Source organism: Rhinolophus ferrumequinum, chromosome 11 (genome assembly GCF_004115265.2).
Source record: "Rhinolophus ferrumequinum isolate MPI-CBG mRhiFer1 chromosome 11, mRhiFer1_v1.p, whole genome shotgun sequence".
NCBI lineage: Eukaryota > Metazoa > Chordata > Mammalia > Chiroptera > Rhinolophidae > Rhinolophus > Rhinolophus ferrumequinum.
Genome location: NC_046294.1, coordinates 14,076,937 through 14,090,002, shown reverse-complemented (window position 1 = coordinate 14,090,002; position 13,066 = coordinate 14,076,937). Strand labels below are relative to the sequence as shown.

Here is a 13,066-nt window from a genome sequence, read left to right as displayed (position 1 = left end):
GGGGAATAAGCGTGGTGTTTGGTGCTCTCGCCATTGCTCTTCATTTCTCATCCCTCCCTTCCTGCATGATGACACCAACTGAAATGAAACAGAGCCTGCATACTGGAGAGGAGTCTAGAATTGCAATATTTTATGGAAACAATTATCTCTAATAACTTTCTGTAGAAATAATGTTTATCTTGGAATCTTAGGCCTAGTGGTGATGAAAATTATTTTTCTTGGGAATCCAGATCTTCTCTTTAATCTGCAAAACCCTTTAATTTGCTAACGATCAGTTTTGTGTCCTGTTGACCACTCAGCAGAACAGGCAAGTGTTAAAGATCCGTTGTTGTTTTTCTTTAGTTGTGAATTCCATCATGCTAGCTGTCACGCGGGGTCTCTGGTCCCGCTCCCCACACAAGAACACAGGATATGGTGAGGCCAAAAAGGAACACCCACGGAGCCATAGGTAGGGAGTCACACCACTATAGTCTCACTGGAGGCTGGATTCACACGACGTACGACCTGCTCTCCGCTTTTCTGCCAACTGACCGACTCCCCTCGCTAGCTGCAATCCGCTGTGCTAACTGCAATCCGCGCTTGCCAGCCAGCCACCATCTTCTTGCTAGCCCCCATTTTCTGCTAGCGTAGCCACAGCAGTTATATTAGTGGCCAATGGCTCACTGTTTACAGCTGATGGCCATCCAATCACAGTTGATGGCCATTTACTACCCGAGTGAGCACCTTTCCATGTGAGGCTGAGAGCCTGGAAACTGCACTCCTGGCTCTGTCCCCACACTAGCCCATTAACCCCAGTGGATGGGAATTGGAGAGCTGCTCATCTGGCAATTTGCAAAGGACGGTGGAGGAAAGAAAAATATCTTTCTTATATTTTTGCTTAGGAATCTGGGAATTCAGAATTTAGTCATAAACAACTAGATTAATCTAAATACCTTGAATCACTTTTAAATCGTTCCTTGTTTTATAACATACTAAGTAGCTAAAACAGTGGTTGGGAAATTCTGTTGTGGATTTAAGATCCTCCAAAAGCTCTGATGGGCAGAATGATTGGTGATAAATAAGCAAACATGGGTTAACTAGTAAACAATGGCTTAGCCATAGAGTGAAAAGTCCTGTGTCCTATGGCTGCCTCTCTGTATCTGGGTGTAGGCAAGAGGCAATAGTTTGGGGTCCACTGTCTGTTTTGCAGGGCTTTTTGTTTTGTTTATTTTTGTCTCATCCTAGAGAGAGCAATATTTAGTGGCACTGGATGGCATTCATCTGGAGTTTAGGATGTTTTTTAAAACAAGGCAGAAGGGATTACCTTTTGCCAGCTGCGTCATTCCTGGCAAGAGCTTGCTACTTTGCTGCTTGTTTTGTTGTTGTTGTTGTTTTTAACCCATTAGAGAAACTAACGCCTGTATTGGTTCCAGCCAAATCTTTGTCATCGTTGGCCCTAAAAACCTCGCACCTGGCCATTCTGAGAGCCTCTGGGCTCAGTGCTTGATGCTCATCTCTGCAGGCTCCCCAAAGCCCTCCTCCTTTTCTCCTGAAGCACCTTCAAGCATTTCTGCATGGCTACCCACTCTCTTCTATTATATCTCCTCCTCCTGCCTTACTGAATACTGGATTTCTCAGCTCACAACCCGTAAGAAGGAGCTTTATTTCAGAGTAGAAAGGGGCCCCCATATGTGGCCTATTATATCCATATCAACTTGCTTACCCTTTTCAAACAGCTATTGTCTTTTAATAGGGTCCTGCCTGGCAGGGGGAGTCCTTAATTCCTGCCATATAAGAATGGGCAGCTTGAGTTACAGCGAACAGCAGTTTGGTGCACTGATCAAAAGGCCTCTGTTGTTTTTAGTGTTTTTTTCCCTCCCTCTCTCTCTCTTTCTATATCCTGGGCTAATAATTCAGCACAGCAAGGTCATTACAGGCTTTGAATTGAGAGCTGAGAGTGTTAAATTACTGACCTAGAATAAAAGAGATCTGGGGGGCTCTCAAGAAAGATAAAGGGATTCCAGAGAGTAAAGTACAAGCCCAGCAACCTCTCTTCTTAACAATATTATTTTTTTTTTTAATCCTCTCTGTCTCCAAAAGTTTTTTCTGGGGCAAGGAAAGCTCTCCTGCCAGAGAAATTAGGTTAGGAACTCAACATCTTCTGAGAGCCGTGGCCCAGGTGCTAGCAGTTCACGGGCGCCTGTGTAGCTGTCTGTCCTTTTTGTCTCTCCGCTTGTCAGTATTTCGGTCCCTTCCATCTTGCTCCCTCAGACAAATATTTGGTCCTTTATCACAGAAGTCAAATATCCTTGTGGTAGTTCAGCTGAAAGGTTATATCCCATATGGGGATTTCAGACGCATGAAAAACATACCACTTGCCCCCCTCTCCCTACTGTCTTAAAAATATGACATTGTCTCATGAGAAGCTGCTTCCATTCCATTTATACTTTGTAAATAATATTAGTCTGGTCCTCCTCTAACAAGAGAAAAATTGCCCCATTGTGAGTGAATTTGACACCTCTACTCTACCGCCTTTGGGTCTTCTGAAGAAAGTATTTCCATTTCTTCATACTTTGCCAAAACTATTATCTCCCATGTATCCTTTTTAAAATGATTATCTCTTAAAGCCAGGCAGTGTTCTTATCCTCTGGAAAATATAGACTTCCAAAGTCTACTATTTTTAGGAAAGTCCCGGAAATCAACTTTCACAGATTTTCTGCACAGCAAAGTAATAATAGTAGCCAACCATTGCTGAGTGTGCAGGCATTACACTGCCCGCGTCATCGTCACACTCACTCTTTGGCAGCCTTAGGTAGTAAGCATTCCTATTACTACCGTTTTACAGAAATAAAAGAAATAATTGAGGCGCCAAGTGGTTCGGTTCTAGCCCAAAGTGGGGAGGTGGGCAGGTGTGCTCCAGACTCGTGCTTCTCACTCTTTAATGTGCATGTGAACCACCTGGGCATCTCGTTAAAATGCAGGATCAGATTCAGGGCAGGGACGGGGCCTGACATTCTGCTTTCTAACAGGTTTCTAAGTGACCCCAATGCTGCTCTCCTTGGCCCATACGTGTAGTAGCAAGGCTGTAGTCATTCTTCCTTATGAACCACTTTAAAAAATGTTTCATTATAACCTCCAATCTCTCATTCCATCAGGCAATTCTATAAATGCACATACTGGGCATTTGACACCAATATCTTACTTGCTTTAATTTTTATTGTGGTAAAATATACCTAACATAAAATGGGCCATTCTAACCATTTTTAAGTGTACAGTTCTATGGCATTAAGTTCATTCATCTTGTTCTGCAGCCATCACCACCATTCATCTCTAGAACCTTTTCATCTTCCCCAACTGAAACTCTGTTCCCATTAAACACTAACTCCCCATTCCCTCTCCATCCCAGCCCCTAATAACCACCATTCTACTTTCTCTCTCTGACTCTGACTGCTACCTCAGATAAGTGGAATCATATAATATTTGTCTTTTTTGTGACAGGCTTATTTTACTGAGCATAATTTCTTCAAGGTTCATCCCTGGTGTAGCATATATCAGAATTGCCTTCTTTTTTGAGGCTGGATAATATTTCGTTGTATGCATATGTGGGGACAGAGCCCCAGAAAGCAGTTTCCAGGCTCTCGGCCTCACATAGAAAGGTGCTGGCTCAGGTAGTAAATGGCCGTCGACTGTGATCAAATGGCCATCAGCTGTGGCTAGTTGGCCGTCAGCTGTAACCAGTGAGCCATTGGCCACTAATATAACTGCCGTGGCTAGGCTAGCAGAAAATGGGGGCTAGCAAGAAGATGGTGGCTGAGCCTGCAAGCTGCGCAGTGAGGGTTGAGACTTGTGTGGCTCCTGTTTCCTGTTTCTCCAACCCAGCCGCCAGCGAGAGTATAGAGATATGACTCCCCTACCTATGGCTCCGTGGGTGTTCCTCTTTGGCCTCACCATGTCCTGCGTTCTTATGTGGGGAGCGGGAGCTGAGACCCCGCCGGCCACCCCACATGACAAATGGTGCAGCGAGCAGGGTGTCCTGCACGACAGCATATATCACATTTCATTTACCCATTCTTCTGTCGATGCCGCTGCGATTGTTTCTACCTTTCAGCTATGGTGAATAATGCTGCCATGACCACAAGTACACAAATACTATCTACATCCCTACTATCATTTGTTTTGACTGTATACTCAGAAATGGAATTGCTACATCATATGGTAATTCTACCAATATCTTACTTTCTAAGATACAAGTTTGTGTTCAAATGATTGTTTATGTTACTTTTTTTTAAATATTTTTTAAAGTAAAATTTTAAAGGTTTGGTAGGAAACGTGAGTTTTCAGTACAGATCTTCATTTAAGTTCTGTCATCTTTAGCTGGTTTATGATTTTCAGTCAATCACAAAAGAATACTGAGACATGTCCTCTGGTCCTTAGGAGATTGGTAGTTGGTGAAATGACACCCAGGAGAGAATTAATGAGTGCTCGTATTCTAAAATAAATCAACATTAAAAGAGTTTATGTCACAGAGAATGTTTTGTGTGAATGAATTCAAGACTTCACCTGACAACCAGGTGTTCAGAGAATAGGGAAGTTCCTTGTTAAAGTTTTATGTTCTTCCTTTAAGACTTCCTGGAGCAACTAAACGAGGATCTTCAGAAACTTCATGGCATGGCATCTCTTTCTCTGAGATCTGTAACCAAATAACACGTTAGAGTCTCATATGTTCACAAAAGTTTGATGCAAGATTCTGCCTACTATCTAGAGTTCTTTCCTCTTCTATCTTTTTAAAATTTTAGTTTTCAATTACAGTTGACATTCGGTATTAGTTTTAGTGGTTAGACATTTATATAATTTACAAAGTGATCACCCAATCCTCTTATATCTTTAGAAATAAAAATTTTTGGTGGAAATAAAATAGATTGAAGTGACTTTGAAATCTGATGAGTTAATAAAACTAAAAGGGATTTTTTTAAGGTATCAAGACTTTTTTTCCATCATAGACTACTGAAACGTTAGACTACTTTAATCATATATGCCTGAGCTCTTTTATTTTAGGAGTTCTAACTAATGTACTTAAACTTAGAAAGGTAAAACAACATAAAATAGCTTTCAACTAAAGTGAGGAGAATGAGTATTTTAAAAATATACATAATTTACCCGTAGCTTTCAAAGGTAGGTATACTTGGCAACTGAAAGAAACTGTGTTTATTTTCTAAAAAATGAGACCAGCTTGGAGATAAAACAAAAAATAGCAAAAAAAAAAAAAAAAAAAAAAAAAGGTGACTTTGGAAACGATGGTGGTGGTGTAACACAAGACATGATACGATGATAGCCACGAAGAAGAGCATGAAATCAGCAGCCACAAGTGTGATGCGTGTGGCTCTAAGAGACCAAATCCTGCATCCACCCTTCAATTTTATCATCATTTTGAATTAAGATCAAATCCAAGAAGACTTGGCCTACGACTAAAGCATTTATATAAAGCTTTTTTTTTTTCCAACCTAATTCATAACATCTTGAACAAGAACAAAGGATGGTGGTTTGAGAATTACTCGCTGGACTTTGAAACGCGAGAGTTGATAAATGTAATACCTCCAGTTCTTGAGTGGGGTGGTACGGAAGAAGGGATTTGTAACATTTAAGGGATCCGTAAAAATAGTGTCGTGTTTTCAGTGAAATCTGCAGGTGATACTAAAGGGAACATTTTGGGGATTCTAGTGAGAATAAAGGATGACGTAAAAGGACCTAAAAGCTATAGCTGTAGGTAGGAAATAGAATAGAATTTACCTGAAAATGTTGTCTGGTGCTGTACAAAGCACAGATATGCAACGGGTGGGAAAAACCTGGAAGGAAATTAGTATTGAGTTGAAAAAGCTACTGAAGAAAGCTGACAAGAAAGCAGATGAGAATATGATACGGGATCTGGCAGTAAAACAAAGTTTCTGAAGTCTGAAGGTAGAGAGTCACATTGCAGGGAAGGAATGGCAGGTTCTGTCTGCAGATGGCAAAGGGAACCTCACCTGCAACACTCAACTCAGCTTCGGTAGAAGAAAATAGTACAGACGGGGTGAGCCCGTTAACAAAACAGACGTGGAGGTGGAAAGATAAGAGCTGAAGAGAAAGAAACAACAGATGACAGGGTTAGAGACCACGAAGAAAGAATGTGAGATGTATGTAACATGTAGCAGGCGATGAGATATAATAGAAATATTGCAACATTCGAAAGAGGAACATTCTTTGTCTAGAAATTATTCTCTGGAAGGCTAGTGATGTTTCCCCAGAGAAACCGTGAAAACACGATTACTCTGGATTTCAAGTGAAATTAGGCAAGCTCCTGGAAGTTCTGTTATCGAGAGAGCGCTGTTTAGAGGCTTTGTAGGAATGAGACAAATGAGAGATTTATGGTAAGTGCTGTTTTAAAAAGAAACTTTATTACAAAAACTTAGCATACAGTAATAACATTGCAGACTATTTGGAAGGCAGAGAAAGAAATCAATTATAAGCCGACAGCCCTAATACAATTAGTAAATATAATTATCTTAACTTGTTAATCATTTTCCTTATGCAAACCTACTTTGATGCAGTTAAAATTATAATGTACGAGCTATTTTGTTTCCTGCTTTTGTATAGCGTGTGAAAAACATTTTCTAAATTGCTACACTGTCTTTTTATAATTTAAATTTCTACCATGCTATAAAAGGTATGTATGTAATAATCTTCTCCTAGTGCTCTGCACATTGATTTTCCCGTGCTTTTTTCTATTGGTATGGAGTAAACAACCTTATAGGAGAGATGTTTCTTTACACTTAAAATTGCAAGAGGTAAGCAGATGTGAATGAATCATCTTGCATCTCCACTGATACTCAGTGAAGAAGGAGCTGATATGCAATTGGGAGTTTACCATAGCATGCCAAGCTTTGAGCAATACGTTTTGAAGTTCGAAGTCTTGAAAAAGGAGTTTGAAACATTTTTAACTCTGGCAGGGGGCCTAACTGAATTATAAACAGAGATCCAATGGAAAGCAGTTTACTTTCAGGAAGCAGCGTGAAAGAACTAAGTCCTCTACTTAGCCTTTTTTGGGGAGAATTTGCTTGGAGATCATCCTTTCTGGAAACACTCTCCTATCCCCTTAGCATTGGCCCAGGGTGGGACAAGTGCTTTAAGAAGATTCTTGCTGGTGTTTGATGACAGAAGAGCACTTGGTGAAGTAACCAAGGAAGGAAAATTCAGCATTGCTTATACTTATCACTGCAGAAGCTTTGCACAGCTCTCAGGCCCATAAGACTGTCTCATGAGTTTTCTCTTCAAAATGCAGCAAAATAGGATCTCACTGATGTCATGGTCTGAAAACTAGTTCTGCTACTGAGGATTACTCAGTCAGGCAGAAGAAAGTCTTGGTATGAAATGTCAGTGCTTACGGCATTAGAGTGAACCGATAAGCTTCTGACGGAGTTGTTTTGCTGTTGCAGAAATTATGAACCTCGTTCTTCACCACAGTGGCAACTCAGTTTTCACAAATTGGTCCACCTATCCCTAGAGAGTGACTGAAGGTAGATAAGTCCTTGTTGGATTTCTTCCTAAATTTGGGATTTTTTAAAAAAAATTTTTTTTAGAAGCCAAAGATCTTGGATATTCAACTTCTAATTTAGCCAGTACTGGGAATGAGAAGATGAAGAGGATTTGAACACCCCCCTGCAGGGTGGCAGATTTCTGTTTTCTGTACTGCTTTCACTTACTTCTTCCTGGCCAACAGAGAAGCTACAATCCATTCACCTGATGCATATCTATGGACAGAACTTTATTTGAAATGTACCGTCTGTTAAAGCCACACTGTCACATTTCTCCTTGGATACAGGATCATATTGTTCACTGGCTTTTAACTGTGTTAGGTGTGTTGTATGTTTGAACAATATATAACAGCCCAGTAGAGAGTTAGAAGTTCTTAGAAATTCAGCATTAAACTTTTGTGCAGAAGCTTCTTTGTGGCACTATAAGCAAGAGATCGGTGTGAGGCGACTTCTATTAAAGTATGCTGTCTAAAGTGCTTCGGAGTTCTGCAACGGAGACCGAGCTGACATACTCTGCTGATTTCTCTCATCAAGTTAGCATTGCCACATTCTATTGCAGATAGGCAATGGAAAGAAAACATTTACGGGCTTTAGGCTTCGTCTGAATTTCACAAGGACAGAGAGAACAAATCCTGGGATCATTAGTTCAGGGGACCAAATCATGCCACAGGAACATATCTTTAGAGTTTGGTGACATTTTACAAAACAAAACTCCAGTCTGCCAATTTTGCCAATTCCTTAGTGGGAAATATGCCACAAAAGTTTTTCTTTTCTTTGCCCTCCTACACAAAATACTCTTTTCCTTCTGCTTATAGAAGCAACAAAACGTTACTTTAAAACATGATTCTTTCTAAGGTGTTTTGGATCTTTGATCTTATTTATTTTTCAGAAGCTAGTCCATATTCTGTGTTCGTATCACCTTGGGATGGCCAGTTTGTACTACATAATTGGATGTGATGTGTTCTCATATTTTTCTCCGGTAGATCTGTTTAGGATTCCTTGCAAATAAAGCTCATCTCAAAATAGCAGAAGAAATCCCCAATCCTAATAGAAGAAATTGGCTCTAATGAGCTGTTCTGGTTTTTAGAAAGAAAAAAAGGAGATAAGAGAATGGCCTAAGAAGACTCTAAACTGTGAGAGTCAAATTTAATCGTGTGGGTCAAGGCTCACAGGCCATTTCCAGTTTGAGTAAGAGCAAGGAGTACCTGGGAAGATATGGAGTATTGTAGGAGCTTTGAACGTTTGCCTCTTGGCACATTGAGAACGAGCTGGAATATTTTAATTGGTCCTTTTGCTCTTTATTTTACATGTGGAATGCGAGTGACTATGTTATAGATCTATTATTATTACATTTATATTCTATCCTTGGTAGTCCTTGAGTTACTGGCCACTTCACCAAAGTAATTTAAATAAATTCTGGCTTTTTCCGATTTGATATCCAAAACTAAGATGTTTATGTGGAATTGACACCATAAATGAATTCTTAAAACTTATATCTTTAGTTTTCAGGAGAAAACAAATACTGCTTAAATAGAATTCTGTATGACTTTTTCTGAATAAACAGCATTAGCTGTTAAATGAGAAAATGAAATTGTATAAAGAACGCACACTAGCTCAACATGTTTACAAATGTCTGATTATTAAATCATTAATTTTTAATGATTTAACACAGATCCTGCTGCATTTTCTTGATATGTTACTGCAGCGGTAGTTAAATATTAAGCTAAAAATGAGAATAATATGGAATTTAATTAATTTTTTTCTTGTTAAAATCAATTTAGGAGATACTTGTACTCAGGCCATTTCATTTTAATAAATTATTCCTTTTTAAGATACATATCATTCACAAAGAAATTTTCATTTTGATGTCTCTGGTTCTCTTGTGGCCAGAGGATCCAAAGAGATTTCCTGAACTTCTTATTCATGACAGCTTAAAAAAAAATCATCAAATCCCTATGAATTGGAAAAAATAATATCTTCGTTATGCTACCTTTTGTATAAGAATGATGGGGAAATAAAAATATGTGCAAGTATCTATTCACGTGAGAAAAAAATGCAAACGTGAAGAATAAACCAGAGACCAATGAATTTCATTAGCTACAGGGCATTGTTGGAAATCGAATGAAAAGATAAAAAGGGGGGGGCAGGGGAAGGTGACACTTACTTTTGGAACTATGTTAATATTTCACATAGGCAAGATATCTATATATCTATATCTATATCTATATATGTATATATGTAATCAGCGAAAATGAGGGGCCCTAAAATTGAATACATACAGAAATAAGTGAAGCAGACATCTTCACTTCTGTACTGAAGGGAACTGGGGAGACTAAGTAACTTCTGAACACAGTATTTGGACTGTATACCCTCCTCAGGCTGAAAACAAAACTCTAAAGTATTGAACTGTAATTAGCTGAGGCTGCTTTTTCACAGAGGCATGGGTGAGCAATTGCTGTACATTTTAGAAATGAACGAATAAGTAAAAGTATATTATGGAGAATGAGAGCCAGATTTCTCACAGTGAGAAGAGGAAATTTCAGATATAAAAATGGGAAGAATAGAATGTACCCTATAACAATGAATTGGATTTGAATCAGTGTAACTCATGGGTTTTAATATATGTAGATAGTGAGATATATAGAAAGTGAATATAGGTGTGTGTGTGTGTGTGTACGTGTAGAATGTGTGTACGTATAGAGTGTGTGTATGCAGAACTTCATCTGTTTCTTTACTCTGTTTTCTGAGAGTCTAGAAGTAATGACACATTTGGAGAAAAAAGGACATCCAGCATCTACCTACCTAGATCTTGGTTTCTAAACACTGTTTTCTACTAAAAGCAACTTGGGCTTCTTGGAGAAATGGCTGGTTTCAGAATGAAATAGGGAAAGAACAAACTGAGCCTGGCACATCTTATTCTATCAAAAAGTAAGGAAGCGATCAAAATTGTGTGGGCATGTCAAAAGGACGTAGTCAGCTTAAAGGGGCTTCCATAGCCCAATCTGGGATAATTTGAACGTCAAAATAAATAATGATAATAAAGGATTATAACCTATTGAATAAAGTAAGAATCCATGAGTCCAGAATGATATAAATAAATAATGAATGAATGAATGAGAAGGGTAAGCTCTTTACTGTAGAAAGTCAACTTATAAATGTAGATGAAATGATGTAACTAGGCAGAAAAAGCCATTTGGCAAATCTGTCATAATTGTTAATGCTTCTGGTAAGAATTATCAATAGATGCCGAAACTAGTAAATGAAAATTTGAAGACTAGCAGTGTGTTTCCACCACCTCCAGATATCTCCCCACAAGATACTTATTAAGTATGACCTAACTGCTTACTCCATGGAACTTACAGTCTAGTATGGAAAATAAGTTCAGTAACTTTAAAATAAGGCAGCAAATTGTGAATATTGGGGTGGCCAGTTAGCTCAGTTGGTTAGAGCGTGGTGCTGGTAGCTCCAAGTTTGCCGGTTCAATCCCCGCATGGGCCACTGTGATCTGCGCCCTCCTTAAAAAAAATAGTAAAAAAAAAATTTGTGAGTAGGGAGGTGATGGGAATTGGGCCTGGAAAGTGGAATCAGGAAAAGATTTCATGTGAAAAACATGGCATTTGAGATGGTCCTGAAAGATTAGATAGAACTTTAACAGATGGAGGAAGGAAAAGATACTTCAGGTTGAAGAGAAACAGTCAAGTTTTGAGCAATATTGCATTTTCTGTTTTTTCCTTACAGCCATCTTATCTAAAAGAATTATCACTGATTGTATTAAGATCCTCTATTAACTCTTTCGGTAAAGGGATTATGACCTCTATACTGACCAGCTGCCACCCTAATCAAACAGTCCTAATTATTTTTAATTAAATGTGAATTTTATTGGTATGAGTTATCTAAAGGCAGTACTGTAAATACAATTATAAATCTTTTTGTATTCAATATTATATGCTCTTGTCCTATCAATTTGTTTTATAAAATTCCTCTTTTATAAATTCTTGTGTAAATTTTTATCCATCTGTACAATGAGACTCAGCCAGATTCTTTAATGTATAAACTCTTCCCTGGCTTTTAAAAAAGATATTTTTAAAAAACTACACTAAGGATATACTTTCTCTAGTGTTAGTTCCTTTGCAGCCTAGACCGTGACCCAGACACCAGCTTTTCTCCCTTGTGGGTTATGAAGTACACGTTGGGACTAATTCTTTGCTGGATAGCTTCATAAATTGAGACTAGAATGTTATCATTTGAGACTCCGTTTGCTAGAAATGTGGCCTACTCCATTTACCTATAACAGCTCATTTGCTTTCTTCTTTTTTTCATTTTCTTTTGCTCAAGACAAGAGTACTGCCACAGACTACATGGTTAGGTTAACACTTTCATTGCTTTAAAAAATATCTCTCTTCTAACCTAATGCTTTGCCAGGTACTGTCCTCAGACTTTCTCATAGCGGCTTAGAAGTAGATTTCTACGCTACTTTTCCATGAGGGAAGAAGAGTGTGTACATCGGTAATGGTAACAGGAAGAGGTTAATTTTATTCTAAGTGGTAACACTCTATGTTAAAGACAGATTTCACACTTCCCTCTGAACTTGGTCAGGGAAAAGAAAAACGGAATACATAGCTCCTGACATTTTCCTCTTCAGAGATTCAGATTCCTCCTCCCCCACCCCCCTTAATTAGGTGAGGCTGCTTTTTCAAGGGGTGAGGTTGACCCCTTAAATGGTGAGGTTTTTAAGGGGTGAGGTTGACCCCTTAAATGGTCAACAAATGAAAAGTGACATTTGGAATTACCACTGTCCCTCTGTTGCTTGCCATCTTCAGTTGAATGTCTGCTTCTCTGTAAAGATTAACACATTTTCCACTCATGATTTGTCAGGGAATTTAGGATTTTTCTGGAACCTGAAGTCTGCCTTTGGTAGTGTTGATTACTGGATAATTGCCTATTCTTTGGTGGAATTTCCATTGTTAGGTTAGCCAGGCTCTCCAACCTTTATTTCTTTGGCAGAAAAACCCAAAGGCAATGGAGAATATTTTTTTCCCCTTCCCCAACCCAGCTTAAACAGTGACTCACTTGGGCCCCGGGGCTTTGCTTCCTACTTTCAGTCAGGGGCCACTTTCTACCTTTGGTAGTCTTATTTGTCCTTAGTGTTCTGTTTGGAACCCTTTATGTCCTCTGGCACTTGGCTTTTCCTCTGAGGTTATTGTCAGAGACATATGCAACACCGCCGCCAACCTAGAATGGACAATCTAGTTACGTCCCATAAGCCATGTTCTTATAGCAGCTGACATAAGTTAGAGAGAGTACAGAGAGAATATCTTTAAGGAAACATAATTCCAAATATGGTAGAGAGCGAAGTATTCTCCAAAAAGATAGGAATGCCGATGTCATTCAATTGAAGACTGAAAGATTTCCCTCTATCTGAGGTGCTCTAGTGACTGATTAAAATTTCCTCAGTGTGGGTGGGGAACACTCAGAGGAATTGGACTCCGACAGTTTTCAGAGGGATATGGTTCTGTGAA

The 13,066-nt window shown here is 39.0% G+C and overlaps 1 protein-coding gene across 5 annotated transcripts in view; it reads left to right on the top strand.

The window, feature by feature from the left end:
• Positions 1 to 13,066, top strand: part of CSTPP1 (centriolar satellite-associated tubulin polyglutamylase complex regulator 1) — a 159,134-nt gene that overhangs the window by 51,766 nt on the left and 94,302 nt on the right. Inside the window, exon 1 of one of the 5 annotated variants that reach the window (XM_033119517.1) lies at positions 6,227 to 6,383. The exons of the other annotated variants lie outside the window; for them this stretch is intronic. Coding sequence (XP_032975408.1) covers positions 6,361 to 6,383 — 23 coding nt within the window. The 5' untranslated portion in view covers positions 6,227 to 6,360. Of the gene's footprint in view, positions 1 to 6,226; positions 6,384 to 13,066 lie in introns of those variants that run through there. 5 annotated transcript variants of the gene reach the window in all.